The sequence below is a fragment of the Rhinoderma darwinii genome, chromosome 6, assembly GCF_050947455.1.
Source record: "Rhinoderma darwinii isolate aRhiDar2 chromosome 6, aRhiDar2.hap1, whole genome shotgun sequence".
NCBI lineage: Eukaryota > Metazoa > Chordata > Amphibia > Anura > Rhinodermatidae > Rhinoderma > Rhinoderma darwinii.
In genome coordinates this window covers 108,071,928-108,092,829 of record NC_134692.1, presented here as the reverse complement: position 1 = coordinate 108,092,829, position 20,902 = coordinate 108,071,928, and the positions used below count along the sequence as shown (strand labels likewise).

The 20,902-nt window shown below is 41.3% G+C and overlaps 1 protein-coding gene across 1 annotated transcript in view; it reads left to right on the top strand.

Moving 5' to 3' along the window:
* GRIN2A (glutamate ionotropic receptor NMDA type subunit 2A) overlaps positions 1 to 20,902 on the top strand; it is a 608,297-nt gene that overhangs the window by 521,708 nt on the left and 65,687 nt on the right. The window contains exons 10-11 of the mRNA XM_075830090.1: positions 2,431 to 2,660; positions 8,668 to 8,828. Coding sequence (XP_075686205.1) covers positions 2,431 to 2,660; positions 8,668 to 8,828 — 391 coding nt within the window. The remainder of the gene's footprint in view (positions 1 to 2,430; positions 2,661 to 8,667; positions 8,829 to 20,902) is intronic.

The following is a 20,902-nucleotide window of genomic DNA, read 5'->3' as shown; positions in this document are numbered from 1 at the left end:
CACCTGATGTGTGTTGTATATATACGGTGGATGTTGGGAAGGGGTTAAAGTAGTATTATAGCTTCAGCAAATAAACGTTATTCTTTATATGAGAAATATTTCTGCAGTTTTCCAATATACTTTCTGTATCAATTCCACACAAATTTCAAGATCTCTGCTTGAGGTCATTAAATAGGAACCTTTAGGCCTCATGCACACGACCGTAGTGTTTTTCTGGTCCGCAAATTCCAGGACCGTGTTCCGTGAAATGTCCTCCGCAGTTCATCCGTATGTAATCCGCAAAATGCGGATAAAAAAAAAAAGCCTAGGTAAAACAGGTTGACGACAGAACTCATTTCCGGTCGTCGCCTAGCAACACTTCCGCAAATCCGCAAACTGCGGTTGACACACTGAGGTGTACCCGCATTTTCCACGGGCCCATTGACTTCTATGGGCATGTCCGCATCGAATTTGCGGGCCGTAATAAGACATGTCCTGAGTTTGTGCGGCACGGATTTGCGGACATGCGGGGACCCGTGAAAACACTGATAGTGTGTATGGACCCATAGAAATGAATGGGTCCGCAATTCTCCCGTGGATTTTTGGGGGAATTGCGGACGCAAAAACACGTTCGTGTGCATGGGGCCTTATTGTCTACTTTCAGTAGATAAAAATCTGTCCAGGTCATGTAATGGACAAACAGGTGCATGGTTCATTACAGTTATAGTAAAATTATCATAGCTGTGTGTTGTAACAAGCCAAGCATCTGTGTGTCCATCACATGACTACAACTGATTTATATTCCCTGGAAGAAATCAATGAAGGGTTATTGAATTACTGCAAGCATCTTGAAAACTGTGAGGCATTGATACAGAACGTATATTGGAAAACTGTTTATCTTTTCATTACACAAAGAATAATCTTTCTTTTCTGAAACGGTATCATTGTGTGTATGGTGGGACAACAGTCATGTATGTGAGTTAAAGTGTCCATTTTCAAATACCCTTTTAAACAATTCAGGGTTATTAAAAGGGGTCTTCCATTCAAGACTCTCATCTATTAGCCAAAGCAGAGAGCGGGTAAAAAAAAACCCTCTAATTCTGGAGGACCCAAAACATCTTTGTATTACACGTACTGCCTAGGGGATTGCTGGGGGTCCCAAAAGTGGGGACAACCATGTTCTTACATTCAGAGGACTCTTCTAATAAAATAGGATTGTAGTTGTTGGCTTTAGTCTATGCGATGGCATGTAAAAATGTCTTAATCAGGGTATGTCTTTAGCATTTATGTACATGGGCTGTTTTGATCGGCAAGTGCTCAGCTTAGGTTGTAATGAGTTCAGTTTTGTGATAATGAAGAGAGAATTGATTTTGAAAAATCCCAAATTCTTTTTAAAGAAACAGTTTTGGTGATATATATAAAAAAAACTAAAACTAAAACTGGCCTTGGACATATCAGCTGCTATAACTTTACTGTTTCTTTACTATGTTACCCTATATGTGCTTCAAACATATATTCAATTGTTGTTCCTCAAGGTAAACTATTAAAACACTATGGGGCACATTTACTAATGCAGTCTAAGATTTGGGCCTCATGCACACGATCGTAGCCATGTGCACGGCCGTGGTTTTCGGGTCGGCCGGCAGCGGACTGTCAGCCGCGAGCCACCTGCAAATCAAGGGCCATGCACATGGCTGCGGCCATTATTTTCAATGAGCCCAGACCGCAGAACACGGCCGTAATAAGGCTTGCCCGTTCTTTCTGCGGTGCAGCCTCCTGGGCCATTAACGAACCACGGAAACCACAGTCGTGTGCATGGCCCCATAGGAATGAATGGGGCCGCAATTCTCCCGTGGATTTTTGGGGGAATTGTTGCCGCAAAAGCACGTTTGTGTGCATGGGGCCTTAAACACTGTAAACCTAGACCGAAGACAGAAGATGCGCCAAATTTATCACAGTGGAGCCTGCTGCATGATACATTTGGCACATCTTGCTAGACATGTTAGATACTTTCTCTTGCTTATACCACCTCTTGGTTGGCTTACTTTAGAACAGTTTTTGTGCACAAAATTTTGGGGCATTTTTGCTACACTTTGGTCAATTTAGATGTGGTGGTTACAGACACTCAGGACCTGCTCTCAGTCGAGCCGTCCGTTCAGCTAAACTGAAGGATTCAGCTAATAGAGCTTGATGGTATATCTGTTTTTTTTTTTTATAAAAGAACATTTAATAAACATCAGTAATCTCCTAAAACATACATTTAATAACAAATAAAATTCTACAACGGTGTCCAAAGCTATTAATTTGAAACATACAGTATATGTAAGTTGTATTCAGTAGCTTCCTACCCCTTTGAATAGACCAATGCTATCTGGATGTGTCAATGTATGGATATTAACATAGAACTACATTTATATTCAAATTCCTTTTCTTTCTTTTTTTTTTTTGCAGCACCACATGGACCATCTTTCACCATTGGAAAAGCTGTTTGGCTTCTTTGGGGTTTGGTCTTTAATAATTCAGTGCCCGTGCAAAATCCAAAAGGCACAACTAGCAAAATCATTGTGTCAATATGGGCTTTCTTTGCTGTAATATTTTTGGCAAGTTACACTGCTAACCTGGCTGCATTCATGATCCAAGAGGAATTTGTTGACCAGGTGACTGGACTTAGTGACAAAAAGGTATGTATGTATAAATCTATCTATTTATACCAGTTACAATGAACTTTATTAGAAGTTACATTTGCAATAAACGAATAATTAGTTATTTTGCCATAAAACACATTAAAGCATAATAAAATAAGTCATCATGTGTGTTTATAGATGTGTCACACTTTACCCTTCCTCCCGGTTTGAGTTATGCCAAGATGAGTGGCGTAAGATGAACATAAAAAAAAAAGATCTACATCTCTTATTTTCATATTTTCCCCAAGCTCCGCTCCAGAGTGGGTGGTGACCAGCAGCTATAAAGTCCCCTGTACATAGCACACAGAGAGAAAAGGAGATCCTGCTCCCCTATCTCTTTTTAGCTCTCTCTCACACACATACACATACATGCATTATAGGGAAGAACTGGGCAGTGGTGCTGTGAATCAACACTTGGGTGAGACAGTAACACTTACTAGCAAGCAGCAGCGTCTTTGTCTGTGCCTCTCTTACCCTACATCTGGTCCCTTCGCCTCCTCCCCTATACATAGACTTCTACGGATAGCAATTGTAATGGGATTTCACAGTAAAGCTGAAAACTCACCTCAGCTCTGCCTCTTTCAAGGTGCATTTAACCAGTGAATGGAGATTGAATGATCAGTGCAGGAGGTGGTTGGAGTGGGGGAAAGTGGCTGATAAGTGGAAAAATAGGATGTTTCTATAATAAGATATATTACAAAGTTTATTATCTTCGTTTGTACTATTGTTTCATGCAAAGTTTGTTGAAATGACAGTGACCCATTAAGGAAATATCCAGCCAACAATAGAAAAATTTAATTTGTAAAAATGTTTAAAAAAAATACAAGATAAAGGTCAACTGATTTGGTATTTTATTCCTCATAGGAAGAGAGAGAGAACCCTGCTTATCTCAGGGGATAGAATAACGATTGGGTAGCAATCGTCTAATGTCTACAAACAATTGAAGTATGTTAACTGATGATTTAATATATATATATATATATATATATATATATATATATATATATAATGAATTCGGAAATTCTTCAGACCCTTTAAATTTTTTCACATTTTGTTGGGTTGAGGCCTTGTGCTAAAATAAAAAAAAATCAAGCTTTTTCCCATCATTCTGCGCTCAATACCCTATAATGACAATGTGAAAACAGAATATTCGTGATCTTTGCTAATTTATTGAAAAGGAAAAAGTGAAATCTTGCATTGACATAGGTATTCAGATCCCTTACTCAGTACTTAGTTGAAGCACCATTGGCATTGGGATTTGGAGATTTACTGCCATTCTTCTCTGCAGATCAGGTTGGATGTGACTGTCGGTGGACAGCCATTGTCAGGTCTCTCCAGAGATGTTTGATTGGTTTCAAGTCAGGGCTCTGGCTGGGCCACTCAACGGCATTCACATATTTGTCCCTAAGCCACTCATGTGTTGTCTTGGCTGTGTGCTTAGGGTCATTGTCTTGTTTAAACAAGCATTTTGGATCAGGTTTTCATTAAGAATATCTCTGTACTTTGCACGATTCATCTTTCCCTCAACCCTGACCAGTCTCCCTGTCCCTGCCACTGAAAAACACCCCCACAGCATGATTATGCTACCAGAATGCTTCAGGTGGCGGAAGGGATGATATTGGGCAGGTGATCAGCAATGGCTGGTTTCCTCCAGAGATGACGCTTAGAGATAAGCTTAGAGATAAGGCCAAAAAGTTAAATATTGGTTTCATCAGACCACAGAATCTTGTTTCTCACAGTCTGAGAGACCTTTAGGTGCTTTTTTTTGCAAACTCCAGGTGGGCTTTCATGTGTCCTTTACGGAGGAGAGACTTATTTCTGGCCACTCTGCCAAAAAGCCCAGATTGGTGGAGTGCTGTACTGATGGTTGACCTTCTGGAAGTTTCCCCCATCTGCACACAGGTTCTTTGGAGCTCAGACAGACTGACTATTGGGTTTTTGGTCACCTCTCTTACAAGGCCCTTCTCTCCTAATTACTTAGTATGATGGGGTGATCAGCTCTAGGAAGAGGCCTGGTAGTTTCAAACTTCTTCCATTTAAGAATTATGGAGATCACTGCGCTCTTGGAACTTTCAGTGTAGCAGAAATTTTTTCATACCCTTCTCCAGATCTATGTTTCCACACAATCCTGTCTCTGAGCTCTACAGGCAGTTCGTTCCTCCTCATGGCCTGGTTTTTGTTCTGGTGTGGATTGTCAGCTGAGAGACCTTACATAGACAGGGGTGTATCTTTACAAATCATATCCAACCAAATTAATTTACCACAGGTGGTGTAAAGGATCTGCCAGACACAGCTTCTGTGTCGACGCTCATGGTTAATCAGTCTGCATCTGCTCCTAGGTCTGATAGAGTGACTCGATCTGCTACCACTCAGGCTGGTAGGCTGAGGAGTGGGAGAACCTATCACAGCCTGGCCAGACGGTTCTAGCTCCCACCCTCGGTCTATTTATACCTTCATTTGCTGCTGGTTTTTGCCTGTGATTCTCTCTTGTTTCCTGGCTCTGCTGTTCCAGCTATTACTATTGACTTCTGCTTCATATTGACCCTGGCTTTACTGACTACGCTCCTGCTCTGCGTTTGGTACCTCGTACACTCCAGGTTTGACTCGGCTCGTTCACTACTCTTGTTGCTCACGGTGATGTCGTGGGCAACTGCCCCATTTCGCTTAGCTTCTGTGTACCCTTGTCTGTTTGTCTGTCGTGCACATATTGAGCGTAGGGACCGTCGCCCAGTTGTACGCCGTCGCCTAGGGCGGGTCGTGCAAGTAGGCAGGGACTGAGTGGCGGGTAGATTAGGGCTCACCTGTCTGTCTCCCTACCCCGTCATTACAGGTGGACTCCAATCAAGGTGTAGAAACAGTTCAAAGATTACCTAGATAAATGGTAGACCCCCAGAGCTAAATTTCAAGTGTCATAGCAAAGGGTCTGAATATTTATGTCTATGCAAAATTTGAGGTTTTTATTTTTAATATATTTGCAAAAATTTCTAAAACTCGGTTTTCACTTTGTCATTATGGGGTATTGCGTGCAGAATGATGGGAAAAAACTTTTAGCACAACATAACAAAACTTGAAAAAAAAGTCAGTGTCTGAATAGTTTACGAATGCACTGTATATATAGTACTGTGCAAAAGTTTTAGGCAATTGTGGAAAAATGCTGCAAAGTAAGGGCATGACCACACATGGCGGAATTCCTCCGCAACTGTCCGCATCAATGCCGCACAGAATCTGCGTTGCAGATTCTGCAGCGGATCTGCACAAAATGTGCAGAAAATTGATGCGGACTGGCCGCTGCGGACTGCAGGAAAAGTGCTTCTCTTCTCCCTATTCAGTGCAGGATAGAGAGAAGGGACAGCACTTTCCCTAGTGAAAGTCAAAGAAATTCATACTTACCGCCCGTTGTCTTGGTGACGCGTCCCTCTTTCGGCATCCAGCCCGACCTCCCTGGATGACGCGCCAGTCCATGTGACCGCTGCAGCCTGTGCTTGGCCTGTGATTGGCTGCAGCCGTCACTTACACTGAAACGTCATCCTGGGAGGCCGGACTGTAGACAGACGCAGGGAGTTCTCGGTAAGTATGAACTTATATTTTTTTTTACAGATACATGTATATTGAGATCGGTAGTCACTGTCCCGGGTGCAGAAACAGTTACTGCCGATCGCGTAACTCTTTCAGCACCCTGGACAGTGACTATTTACAGACGTCTCCTAGCAACGCTCCCGTCATTACGGGAGCCCCATTGACTTCCTCAGTCTGGCTGTAGACCTAGAAATACATAGGTCCAGCCAGAATGAAGAAATGTCATGGTAGTAAAAACAATACGCTCCGCAGCACACATAAGATCTGCGGACTTCATTGCGGAATTTTGACTCTCCATTGAAGTCAATGGAGAAATTCCGCCATGAGTCCGCAACCAGTCCGCCACTGCTCCGCAACAGACAGAGCATGCTGCGGACACCAAATTCCGCTCCGCAGCCTATGCTCCGCAGCGGAATTGTACGCATCGTGTAAACGAACACTGCTAAATTAAAGTGAAAGTCAATGGAGAAACGGCTCCGCTGCGGATTAACGCTGCGGAGTGTCCGCAGCGGAATTTAAGTGAAATTCCGCTATGTGTGAACCCGCCCTAAGAATGCTTTAAAAATAGAAGTGTTAATAGTTGTTGTTGTTTTTTAATCAATGAACAAAATTGAAAGAGAATATGTTTTTGTGTAGAGTTGAGTCGCTTGGCCTCATTACCATGTCGAAGGTCTGGCTTTTTGGCCACAGTTCCTCCATGAAGACCACTTCTAGCCAGACTTCTCGAACAGTAGATAGGTGCACCTGGGTCCCACTGGTTTCTGCCAGTTGTGAGCTGATGGCACTACTAGACATCTTATGATTTTGAAGGGAATTAAGCATTATGTGTCTTTGATCTGCCGCTCTAAGTTTCCATGGCCAAACACTGCGTCTATGGTTGCCCATTTGCTTCTTCAAAAGTGCTTGAACAGTACATCTTGAAACCCCAGTCTGCTATGAAATCTTTGCCTAGAAGAGACCTTGCTGATGCAGTATAACTACCTTGTGTCTTTTTGCTGTGCTCTGTCGTGCCATGATGGACCTGTAACATGATACTGTCTTCTACAACCTCACCTTTGTAGCAGTTTGGCCGTTCCTCACCCAATTTTAAGCCCACTACACAGCTGTTTCAGTTACAGTTAATGACTGTTTCTCAACCTACACATGAAAATGATGATAATTATCACCTGTTTGGTATAATTAGCTAATCATACACCTGATTATAATCCTACAAAATCCATGACTTTCTGTAATTGTATGTAGAAGAATTGATGCTGTTTTGGCAAAGTGTGGTCACATCAAATATTGATTTGATTTAGATTTCTCTTCTGTTCATTCGCTTTGTATTTTGTTAATTGATAAAAAAACGATTAACTTCTATTTTTGAAAGCATTCTTACTTTTCAGCATTTTTCCACTACTGCCTAAAACGTTTGCCCAGTTCTGTATTTATATAAATATGTATATATTAGTTATAGAGTATCTGCATTTTACCTGGACTTGATGCGCTATTGGTTATAAATCGAAGCACCTTTGCCCCAATGCAAAACATGTAAGAGGGGACCCCCAACTATGATATCCCATTCTTTGTACTGCTGTTCACTTATGTGGCAGATGGGTATTAGGGCCTGGCAACTACAACTTCTGCAACCACCATTGTTCAAACTCTGGGACCCCCATCAATCCTGAAAATGAAGGGACAGAGAGGCTGTGTTGTAGTTCCCTGCCTTGTAGGTGGCTGGGAGTATTGCTGTGCAGGGAAAATCTGTGAAGTAGTCAATTACTAGTGCAACAGGCCATTAATTCCAGGAATTGTGGTAGTCCCACCAGTGGCACCCCATCCAATGAAGAAATAATGGCATATTCTTCAAATATGTCATCGCTTCATTTAGTAGAAAAACACCTATAAGAAGCTTCTTTCTTTAGCTGTGAAAAAATTGTATGCTCACTGAGGTGCTTGTGAAGTTTTGAATACCATTAAATTCCCTCTGCAGTCCAGGTTATCCCTGTAGTTCAATTTATGGTAGTCTGCAAATGGGCTACAAACTGCCAACTATAGTTTATTTCGTAGGACCTGCTGTATTGACAGACAGACCTTCCTCAACCACCCACAAGCTCTTGTTTGGAGGATGAGTTTAGCTTTTTATGGGCAACATGTACATGCCCTTATTGAAAGTGCACCGGTGTCATAACAGAAGTTGGCAAGTATTCATTAGTGTAATTTGTTGTCATTTCTCGAACATCATTTGAGATTTTTGAACATAAAACTTTGAAATATGCTTCTGCAAGTCTGGTAAGTAAATGACAATGCAAAATATTATAGCTTGCGCCACATTATTGGAGAAGGTGTCCCATTCATGAAATATGATACTAGCTATTTATGCAGTTCCATGGTGTTTATTTAAGAGGATTTAATCACTGTATTTCTCATTTGCTTTCTCAATGTCTAGTTTCAACGGTCATATGAATATTCTCCCCCGTTTCGATTTGGTACAGTCCCTAATGGAAGCACGGAAAGAAACATTAGAAATAATTATCCTGAAATGCATCAGTACATGGTAAAATTTAACCAAAAAGGAGTGCATGAAGCCTTGGTCAGCTTAAAGACTGGGTAAGCCATGATTTACCTTTTTACTTTTAGTCTTTTTTCTTTTTTTAACACAGTTTAACACATACAGTGTATCAATATTGGCAGTTGTGGTTTCCAGTGCATGGTCTAGTTTATTTTTATTTGACCTATGTAGCAGAGTTGAGTTTGTCTCGTACTTTGTACAATGTCATTGCTCATGGCAATATCTATGGTTTTCCACCTACTGAGTTCTTTTTCAATTGCTTAGGTGATAACTTGCTGCAGCGTGATAACTTATCAGTCAAGATAAGTATTGCTACATCTGTACATTATTATCATGCATTGCTGCAGACTGAGTTATTAGCTAGATAGTGGAACATATTTACAGCGCCAAAATATGTCCTAACACATGAAGAACTGTGCATGAGACGAAAAAGAAGTAAACAAAAAAAAAAAAATAGCGCCCACATTACAGTAAATTAATGACATCACATGGCATGATGACCGCAATGCAGTCTCACTTTGTTAATTCAGAATATTTTTTTTATATTCTTAATACTTTTACTATATATTCATGGAATCTAAAACAAGGAAACGTTGGAAGCATATGCAGAATAGAAATAATGGGCATTTGGCTAGGGTCTGTGGGCATATTCTGTCATGGCCAATCTCTTGTTCTTATGTGTGCATTCTGCTTTAGTATTTTCAGTAATAAAACATCCTATAGTCTAAGAGAATATTGATACATCCATAGCAGCATTAGATGAGAGTGCTGATCTAGTGTAAGGCCACGTTATTATATTAATCTATGATAGGGAAAACGTCAATGGAGGCAATGTGATTTACACAGGAAAAGACAGTGAAGAACAAAAGCATAATACTGGTCCTCTCAAAGGGATGCAGAACATTTTTGACCTCATATCCACTTGGTGTTGTTTATCAATTAGTAAATTTGAGATTCTTGGTTTTGTGTTCTTACTATGCTGTGTGGGCATTGGAAAGAAGGGGTTCAGCCCTGTTGGTCCCATCCCTTTTGGTGTCAAGAATCTTTGCTGGAATTCCTCGTCCCAGAAGAACTAATTTGGTAGCAATCTAGGGGGTGGGGAATTGACCCAAGCATCATGGAAAATGGAAATAAATACTAGGTTCTTCTTTCCTTGATGATAAATGTATTTCTGCTGCAAATGTTAAATTCATCTCTTTGAGAGCATTGATAAGATTTGTATTCTTCATGTTTTCTGAGAAATTTTAGCATTTTAATAGCAAATGGATAAGGAACCATAAATTACCTAATTTATAGGCAAATGAGAACTGCTACAACAATTATGATTGATTAAAGTATGTTCCTCCTGAAATGTACTACTTAAGGCAGGATTACGGCACTGCTTTATCTTGTCAGGTTTTTTACAGGGGACCCTTGTTTAATCGGAAATCACTGTAACATTTCTTTACCAAGTGCCTTCATGTATTAACATGGCTTATTGTCAGATAATAACCTTTCATTGTTGTGTACTTTAATTTCTTCATCTGAGGCAAGTCTTCATACCTTCAGAGCGCTTCTCTATCTCAATTTATTGTGTGAAGTTGCCAAATATCATTGATTTCATGATCACTTTAGACAATTGCGTTCTGCATTAATGAGAAATATATGCAGTCATTTTTCAACCACTGTGTTGGGCATTTTTCTGTCCATAGTACACAGCCCGTAAGCTTTTTCACCAGGTTTCATCTTCACAACTTTATTTCAAACATTATTTTTTCGACTGCAGGAAACCGACATTAAAGGTTTATACAGGAACATGTAACATACTTCTATAGACAGGTATGGTGGTATTTCTGGAAGAAAGCAGCCATGTTTTTCTAATCCTGTACAACCACTATTGGCTGTTGTAGGGTCGAGTGGCTTCACTCTAGCTGCATTTTACCGCCTCACAATAGTTCAGATGTTCGTTATTAATATGAATCCCACCATTAAAATGCATCTTTGATGACAATCTAATTTCAATAAAGCAAGGGAAATAGTTTACAATTAATGTCTGGCTTCCGTCAAAGAAATTAATTTGTTAGTAGAACTTTTCAAAACCAGTGGGAACCATTAAAAACATCTATGGTCAATGTCTAGTCCCTTGTCTATGACAACTACTTTTTTTATTGGGAATGTGTCACCCAATTGTTATTTTTTTACTTAAAGAGGTTTTCCACTTTCTGAAAACTGATGACCTATCCACCGGATAGGTCATCAGTATATGATCGGTACGTGTCCGACACCCGGACATCGCACTGATCCGGAACTCCGACTGCCTCCGAGCGCCGGACGATATTGCAGGAAGCAGATGGCCCCGGTCAAAGAATAGTTGCCGAATAGGAGCAGAGCTGCAGTTCCATTGAACGCCCGCTATGCAGTGGTCAGAGCCATCTGCTTCCGGCTCCAACTACCGCATCCTGTTCCAAACATCCAGGGCACGGAGGCAGCCGGAGTTGCAGATCGGCGCGGGGTCTGGATGACGGCCACGCACCGATCATATACTGATGACCTATCTGGTGGATAGATCATCAGTTTTCAGAAAGTGGACAACGCCTTTAATCGTTTTTATTTAAATTTTTTAGTAATGTCCTTTTTTTTTTTTTTACTAGTAATGAAATATGAAAAATGAATTAAGCATTGTTCATATTTCCCAGTATTAGCTAGCAGAGGAAGCTAATGCTAAAACTAGTCAAGTCAAGCATCCTGCAAAATGGGTGATGTAAATTTGGCCTGTCCCCTCTATCTGCTGGTGACCTGACACATCCCCTATCCTTGTGGCTACCCAGCAGACAAGGTGCTGCGCTCGCCACTGACAAGATGCCGGAGATGCAGCTGACAAAGGTGCTGCACCCACTTTAGACAAGATGCTGCGCCCGCTGGTGATAAGATACTAAGGCCGCCACTGACAAGATGCTGTGTGGGATCTTTTCAGCAGTGGCACCAGTAGCACCAGCATCTTTTCAGCGGGGCCAGCAGGATCTTATTAGCGGAACCTGTAGGATCTTCTAGCTCCCCCTCCCACTTCAGTTACGCTGTGAACTGCACATTCAGTAGAATATGCGCAGTTCATAGCTGATTCGGCTCCAGCATAGGAAATAGGGTTAACTGCCGTTTCTACTTTCCTATGCCCTTTTGTATAACATACAGCATCTGTATATGTGTCATGCAGTGACACACTAAACAGATGCTATTACGGATGGCGGTTGTCACAATATCGTTAAACTAAAAAAAGTATTGCAGTCAAACTTGGCGCATGCTACTCAGTAAGTATCTTCTGAGATCCGCAGGGCAATCCTAACATAACCCTAACTCTAGAGGAACCCTACCTACAGGGGAACTGCGACACTGATAAGGGTGATCCATTATCAGAAACTTCCTAGTAGCCCTAAGCGAATCCTGTTAGAAACTGTGCAATATCAGGATGAGTGGTTAGCCGTTGACTGGCAGTACGAGTAGAATGGTACCTGAAAAGTGAAAGGTAAACCAGAAGGCACGTAATAAATCCAGCAGAATAATAACAGTAAAAGAGTACATAATATATTCAATAATACAAGGGAAAAAAAAGTGAATCACAAAGCATGTTACAAATCCTCCAGGATAATATCCACTCCACTAAACCAAGAATAACCAGGGTTCAAACATTGAAGCTAAACTGACAAGTAGGGATAATTTCATTACTGAAGTACATAGATAAACATAGTGGTACAATGCATTTGGAAAGTCTTCAGACCCTTTACATTTTTTCACATTTTGTTATGTTAAGGCCTTGTGCTAAAATATATAAAAAAAAAATAAAGTTTTTCCAGATTATTCTGCACTCAATATCCCATAATGACAAAGTGAAAACAGAATGTAAGTAATATTTGCTAATTTATTGAAATGGAAAAACTAAAATATTGCATTGACATAAGTATTCACAAGATTTGCACACCTGGATTTGGGGATTTTCTGCAATTCTTCTCTGCAGATTATCCCAAGCTCTGTCAGGTTGGATGGGGGATCGTCGGTGGACAGCCATTTTCAGATGGTTTGTGGTTTCTGGGAAAAAAAATCTACTGTGCGTGAATATAACCAAAAAAGAACCAGTCTCTGTTATTTAACCCTTTAAAGCCCAAGCAATTTTTTTTGTTTTTTTCGTTTATTACTCGCTGCCTTCCCAGAGTCATACCTTAAGATAAGGTAAATATATACCGAACCAGAACCAAACTCAGTCCATATATACAGCACCAGAACTAAGCTCAGTACATATATGCAGCACCAGAACAAAGATCATAACATAAATACAGCACCAGAACAAAACTCAGTACGTAAATATAGCACTAGAACAAATCTCAGTATGTAAATACAATACCAGAACAAGCTCTGTACATACATATATATATATATATATATATATATAGAACCAGGACCAAGCTCAGTACATTTATACAGCACCAGAACAAAGCTCAGTACATAAATACAGCACCAGAACAAAGCTCAGTACATAAATACAATACCAGAACAAAGCTCAGTACATAAATACAACACCAGAACCAAGATCAGTACATAAATACAACACCAGAACAAAGTTTAGTACATATATACAGCACCAGTAAAAATACAGCTCAGTACAGAGACCATTTGCAAATCCAGTTTAATCCATGACGTATAAGTTTGTACGACATAAAACCACAGCTCCCAGTGTAGCCTGAATAATATTAAGGATATGCTGGGAGTTGCTGTCTCCCAAAAAAAAGAATGCTACTATGCGTCATCTCGCTGCAGATTATACAGTGACTTCAATACTGATCAGTCAGAGGGAGAATAAACATTTACATTTAGTAACCCACAGCTGACGTCTTCTCAGATTCTTTTTCGTTCTTCTCTTCTCCATCTGCTACAGACCTCTATGATGACTACTCCTGACCAGAGCGCATTTCTACAGTTTGCCACCCAGATGTCTTCGGCTCCTGACTTTTCCAACATTTGAGCACCTATAAATGAAGATAAAATTCTTATGGTACCACACACTATGCCCCTGAATATAATAGTATCATACACTGCGTCCCTGAATACAATTGTACTATACACCATGCGTCAGAATATAATAGCATCATACTCTGGGCCCAAGAATAAAATTGTGTCAAACTCTGTAACGTAAAACACCACACACTCACTATGCCCCCTCTAAATAGTGCCATTCACAAAGCCTCCTGTAGATAGCACCACTCACAAGACCCCCTGTAGATAGTGCCACTCACAGGCCCCCCTGTAGATAGCACCAGTCACAATGCCCCCTGTAGATAGCGCTTCTCAGAGCCCCGTGTAGGCAGCGCCAGTCACAATGCTCCCTGTAGATAGCACCAGTCACAATGCCCCCTGTAGATAGCAGCTATCACAATCACCCCTGTAGATAGCGCCAGTCACAATGCCCCCTGTAAATAGCACCCCTTAGAGCCTACCGTAGATAAATCTAGTCACAATGCCCCTGATAGCCCCTGATAAATCTAGTCACAATGCCCCTTTAGATAGCGCCAGTCACAATGCCCCTGTAGATAGTGCGAGTCACAATGCCCACTATAGATAGCGCCAGTCACAATGCCCCCTGTAGATAGCGCCAGTCACAGAGCCCTCTGTAGATAGTGCCAGTCACAGAGCCCCCTGTAGATAGCGCCAGTCACAATGCCCCCTGTAGATAGCGCCACTCACAGAGCCCCCGCAGATAGTGCCCCTTAGAGACCCCTGTAGATAGCACCAGTCACAATGCCCCCTGTAGATAGCACCAGTCACAATGCCCCCTGTAGATGGTGCAAGTCACAATGCCCCATGTAGATAGCGCCCCTCAGAGCCCCCTGTAGATGGCAACCCTCAGAGACCCCTGTAGATAGCGCCTGTCACAATGCCCCCTTTAGTTAGCGCCAGTCACAATGCCCCCTGTAAATAGTGCCAGTCACAATGCCCCGTGTAGATAGCGCCACTCACCCCTGTAGATAGTGCAAGTCACAATGCCCACTGCAGGTTTGCCAACTTCCACTTCAATTTCTGGACAACTGAACTAAAAATCATGGACACACCAAAATTTTTATGGACACATTACGAAATCAGTAAGGCCTAATGCGCATGGCCATGTGCACGGCCCGTGATTACGGGCATGGCCGGCCGTGGACTGTAACTCGCATTTGTGGGCCGTACTCCCATAATAAAGAATAGAAGCACGGTCCGCAAATAAATAGAACATTTCCTATTTTTTGCGGGTCATTCCTACGGCCCAGACACTTACCCGTGAATATACGGGAAGGAGTCCGTGTGCCATAGAAATGAATGGATCTGTATTTTGATCCGCAATTACGGATCCGTCGTGTGCATGTGGCCTAAGTGATAATAAGGAGCATAAGTAACACCTTTTTATAAGTGATCACACGAGTGGGATAGTAAAGATGAGTACGGGCACAACTCAAGTTAAATTAAAAAACAATTAAACTGATACAATTGAGATATTAATAATAATAAAAAAACTTCAGCGTGGCTTTGACCTGGGGACATTTCACACATAAGGCTAATGTGTCCAATTGCTAGTTATATAAATGCCGTTCACTTAATTGATAAATTTCCTGCCTGATTAGAACGATTAAAATTGAATTTTAATAGTAGAATATAAAATGTGGCTCATATAGCCCAATTCCAACATATGTTCAGGCTCAGACAAAGTGGTCAGGGATAGGAGATGGTAAAACCCTCCTCTTATAGTATAAAGCCCTGACGACAACTTGCTGAGAAAAAATGAAAAATTCCAGCCCACCGGGCTCACAGCATATGGTCAAAGTGAAAGGAGTCAGTCCTGTTGTAAGACTGCTCCTAGAAGACACTCCGATCACTGCTGTAATACTTGTAACAACCCTACGCGTTTCAGTGTCACTGATAGACGTGACACATCATCAGGGATTGTATGAATTAATTAGACGCCGGTTTAAGCACAATTTAAGCAAAATTTATTAGCAATATTAAAGAAAGAAAACATTTTAATTTCGTGCGTGATACTCTCGATTTCAAAGAGGGGAGAATATTTGACTACAGTATTAGAACCCATGAATTGGACACGGATGTGTCCTCCTCTGAGCAAGAATTGTCTGACTCAGAACACTTTAGAAGCCACCCCAGGCAACAACGGGGGGGGGGGGGGGGATGGAGTCGGGCAGATATCCGAACCGTGGAAACCAAAGAGGTAGAGGCAGAGGTAAAGCAGTTAATCGGGGTGGTTTTTTATCCAAGAGCCACCCCATTTCAGATTACCTCCTGAGGGACAGAAGGGAGATTAGGACCACCTGCTTCTAGGGATGATTCCCAGGTGATCAATTTGTCCTCCCGTACGTTATCTGTGGAGGAACTGGGTATCCTTAGCAAGGGGCTGTCATTCGTCCCTACCAATAGGTTTGATTTGTTTGAATGGGTTAAAGATCTGAACCTGTTTGCACGAAAACTTAAATGGAAGACGTTTTTTAAGACGCATGACCAACGGCAATGTGCTGAGTTGGGGATAATGGAGGAGGATCTACCTAACCTTAGGTTATTGGAGGGCTTATGGGAAGAGAGTCACAGGGAGGAGGGGAAGGGTCCCTTTACCGATCTGAGGGTACCCTCCACGAGATTTGCTCCCCTGAATGACAATACCCCGATCGACGTTTTCATTAAAGTGGTTGAGGACCAACTTAGATTGCTGGATCATTCAAGGTTTTCTGGTTTTAACACGACACAAGATGAAATGGTCGGTCTACAATCACTTGAAGGTGATGACACTATCATAATTAAGCCCCCTGATAAGGGCGGTAATATTGTGGTAATGGATCGCACGGGATATAGCAAGATATGCCACCAGATATTAAATGACCGTCGATGTTATAAAGTATTGGAATCCGATCCCTCCATTACCTTTAAAAATCAATTGAAATGCATTCTGAGCTCAGCCAAATGTCTTAGCCTAATTAGTGAGAAGGAGATGGCATTTATGCTGCCCGATTTTCCACAGACGGCCAAGTTTTATTGCCTCCCAAAAATACACAAAGGGACCAAGCCATTGAAGGGTAGGCCAATTGTGTCAGGGATTGACAGCTTGTCCCAAAATGCAAGTGTCTATATCGACCAGATTCTCAGACTGTTCGTGGTGTCCCTCCCTTCCTATGTAAGGGACACTATGGATGTCTTGCGCAAATTGGAAGGCATACGGTGTGATCAGGACGTTTTGTTGGCATCACTTGATGTGGAAGCCCTATATAGCTCTATTCCTCATGACCAGGGGTGTTTAGCTGTTGAATATTTCTTGAATGGTAAGGGCACACAGTTTCAGACTCATAATGATTTTGTTGTAATATTGCTTAGATTCATTCTAGAGCATAATTTGTTCATGTTTGACCAAAAGATGTACCACCAGCTCAGGGGTGTGGCCATGGGAAGCCCTTGTGCACCCACATATGCCAATCTCTACCTGGGCTGGTAGGAGCAAGAATTTGTCTTTAATGAGGAAATGGAAAACTGGACATTGTGCATTCTGCTATGGCTGAGATTCATAGACAATATTCTGATTCTCTGGAAAGGTACGAAGGCACAATTTGAGGAATTCGTGGCGACTCTAAATGTGAACAATCTGGGTCTATTTTTTACGTGTGAGATCAATGACAGCAAGATCACGTTCCTTGATATTATGATCTCCAAAACACCATCTGGGAATATTCAAACCAATATGTTCCGTAAGAAAACTGCCACGAATAGTCTCCTCAGATGGGAAAGTTGCCATCCAGCTAACCTTAAACGTGGAATACCAAAGGGCCAGTTCCTTAGGGCGAGACGAAATTGTTCCACAATATCGGACTACAAAATATCAGCGAGGGAATTGGAGGATAGGTTCAAACGGAGAGGGTATCCGAAACATGTTCTCAAGCAAGCCTATCAGAATGCACTTGGTTGTAACCGAAATGACCTTCTTAACCCTAAATCACGTATTAAGGATGACGACACTATACGTATTATTGGTACTTATGATTCCACCAATAAGGAGATTAGGGAAATCCTGCAGAGATACTGGGGCATCTTGAAAGCTGACCCTGATGTTGGGAATCTGGTAGGGGACTCTCCCTTTATAACATACAAAAGAGGGCGCAATATAAAAGATCATTTGGTACATAGCCACATGAGCACACAGAATAAACCTAACACCTGGTTGGACAGGGGGTTCAATGGTAGTTATAGATGTGGCTCCTGTAAGGCATGCAACTCGATTCTTTGCAGTAAGAACTTCAAAAGTACCAAGACTGGCAGGGTCTTTAACAATAGATCCTATATTAACTGTAAGACCAAAGGTGTAGTCTATCTGATCACGTGTGAGTGCCAATTACAGTATATAGGTAAAACCAAGAGAGAATTCAGAAGAAGGATCAGGGACCACATTGGGGATATAAGGAGAAAGGAAGACACCCCGGTGTCGCGGCATGTATGGGAATGTCATCATGGTGACTCCCTGGTATTAAAATTTCAGGGGATTGAACATGTTAAACCCTTGGCGAGAGGCGGTGACCATGATAAAAAGATCTTACAGAAGGAAGCGCGGTGGATCTTTCGCATGCAAACTATGAGTCCCGCTGGCCTTAATGAGCAGATTTCCTATGCATGTTTCTTATGAGCGTCAATTTAAAAGCTGTACCATGTGTGGATGAGATGCGACATTGTACGTATTGTACGTATCATATATCCGTTTCTTTTGGTGGCTTATTTGTCCCAATTACTATACTTGTTTTTTTTTTTTTTTCCAACAACATTAACCGTGTCTATTTACAATGAACTTTGGTTGACCCTTGTTCATACTGTTGTAGGGTTCCGATGCGTTTTCCATTAACACCATACTCATTGTTAACTGATAATGTATTGCTATCTGGCTCAATTCAGTACCTGGATTCTTTATACATTTTCTATAGTGTCTATCTTTAACTATTGGTGACCCGTATGGACACTCCTATAGGGTTCCTAGGCGATGTTTTACTAATATCATACCTTGTGATAATAGGTACTGTTAATAGGGGCTATAATTGCATCTTATGGCCAGATTGTGCATCTTCATAATGTCGATTCTTTTAGAATATACAGGATGGTCTGTTGATCATCGCTATATCATTTCCCTTAGCATCTTTACCAAGTTTTTGCTTGTCCCCGAGTTTGTTTGTTGTCCGCTTTAGGTCTCCATGGTTACGAGACGCCTTGTCGTCATACCTCAACCTGATTGGCCGGGCTGTCAGGAGGCTCGCCACGGTCCCGATACGTCACTGCTGTGACGTGTCTGCATGGGATTGGTGGTGAGTTGACAGCCTCGTCAGTGCAGGGGGAGGGCTCTAGCCCTTCATATGCTCCCAGTCTCGCCGGCTCGTGTGCGGCCATTTGTATCAGAGTCGTACACGAGCCGCGAGAAACAAATGTTAGCACAAAATTGTGCTTAAACCGGCGTCTAATTAATTCATACAATCCCTGATGATGTGTCACGTCTATCAGTGACACTGAAACGCGTAGGGTTGTTACAAGTATTACAGCAGTGATCGGAGTGTTTTCTAGGATCAGTCTTACAACAGGACTGACTCCTTTCACTTTGACCATATGCTGTGAGCCCGGTGGGCTGGAATTTTTCATTTTTTCTCAGCAAGTTGTCGTCAGGGCTTTATACTATAAGAGGAGGGTTTTACCATCTCCTATCCCTGACCACTTTGTCTGAGCCTGAACATATGTTGGAATTGGGCTATATGAGCCACATTTTATATTCTACTATTAAAATTCAATTTTAATCATTCTAATCAGGCAGGAAAAATATAAGGCTAATGTGCTAACCACTACGCTATAGACACCGTGGTATTCAAAACTTCTTACAATGTTCTATAAACTTTCCAACCAGTAAAAGTCAGGCACCCACTCTAGTAGCCTCCCGCCGGCCAAAAACACAGTGTGAACTCAAGGGAAAACAGCTCCTGATTTTCAGACGTTTTTTAATCAGTCGCGTTTTTTGCTGTGTTTTTAACGGCCGTTTTTGGAGCTGTTTTTCTATAGAGTCTATGAAAAACGGCTCCAAAAATGGCTGAAAAAGTGACATGCACTTCTTTTTTGCGCCCCGTCGGAACAGAACGCCGTTTTTCCATTGAAATCAATGGGCAGATGTTTGGAGGCGTTCTGCTTCTGATTTTTCAGCCAGTTTTCAGGACATTTACGGCCTGAAAAACGGCTGAAAACACTCCGTGTGAACATACCCTCACAACGACCTCATGTAGAACAAATATTTATTCATAATTACAAAAAATAATAATTAAATTAAGCTACTTTCAAAAACATTATTTAATTAAAACAAAAATATTAATAAAAAATAAAAGTGACAGTAACTTTAAACAGGACAAATGTTTTTGGGAAATGAGGACTGGTAACTGCTAGACAAGTAATCTGAACAGTTATTCTATTTTTATGTTTATCTACTTTAGGCAAGTCCATGTGCATGGAGACTGTAAAGAGTGCCCATAGGCTAGTGTAAGGGAGTCTACAGGTGTCATATTACGGATACATACCATATAACACATACACAGAAAAAAAATAAAAAATCCCCAGAGTAAACATGACCATTAACTTTGAGATGGAGATAAGCAGGCACACTGACACTCTGACAAGTTAATGTAATGGCAAAAACTTTTTATAATTATCAGAATTGTGATAGAACATTGCAGTGACAAGACACATTTTATTAGCCTGGGTTGCTACTTATACAAAAAAGTCTAATTATGATATGTGATATTTCTTGGTTTGATGGTTTTATCTAAATCAAGATGAGGTGAAGCACTGCTGATATTAAATGGGCTGCCAATTCAACAAATGCCTTATGTAGTGGTAAATTTAAGTCGTTTGGCTCATATTGAGTTTTCTGCTCTGTTGCACTAAAGTACCAATATTTGTCAAACCTGTCAATATTTTATAGACCAAAGCTAGCGCATACTGACAAGACTGAAAAGGTTGGAAAGAGAACTTTTAAGAAAGAACATTTTATCTGAATTTCATGGAAAAGTTATCTCTGTTCATCATACACTTGTACAAACTTGTTATA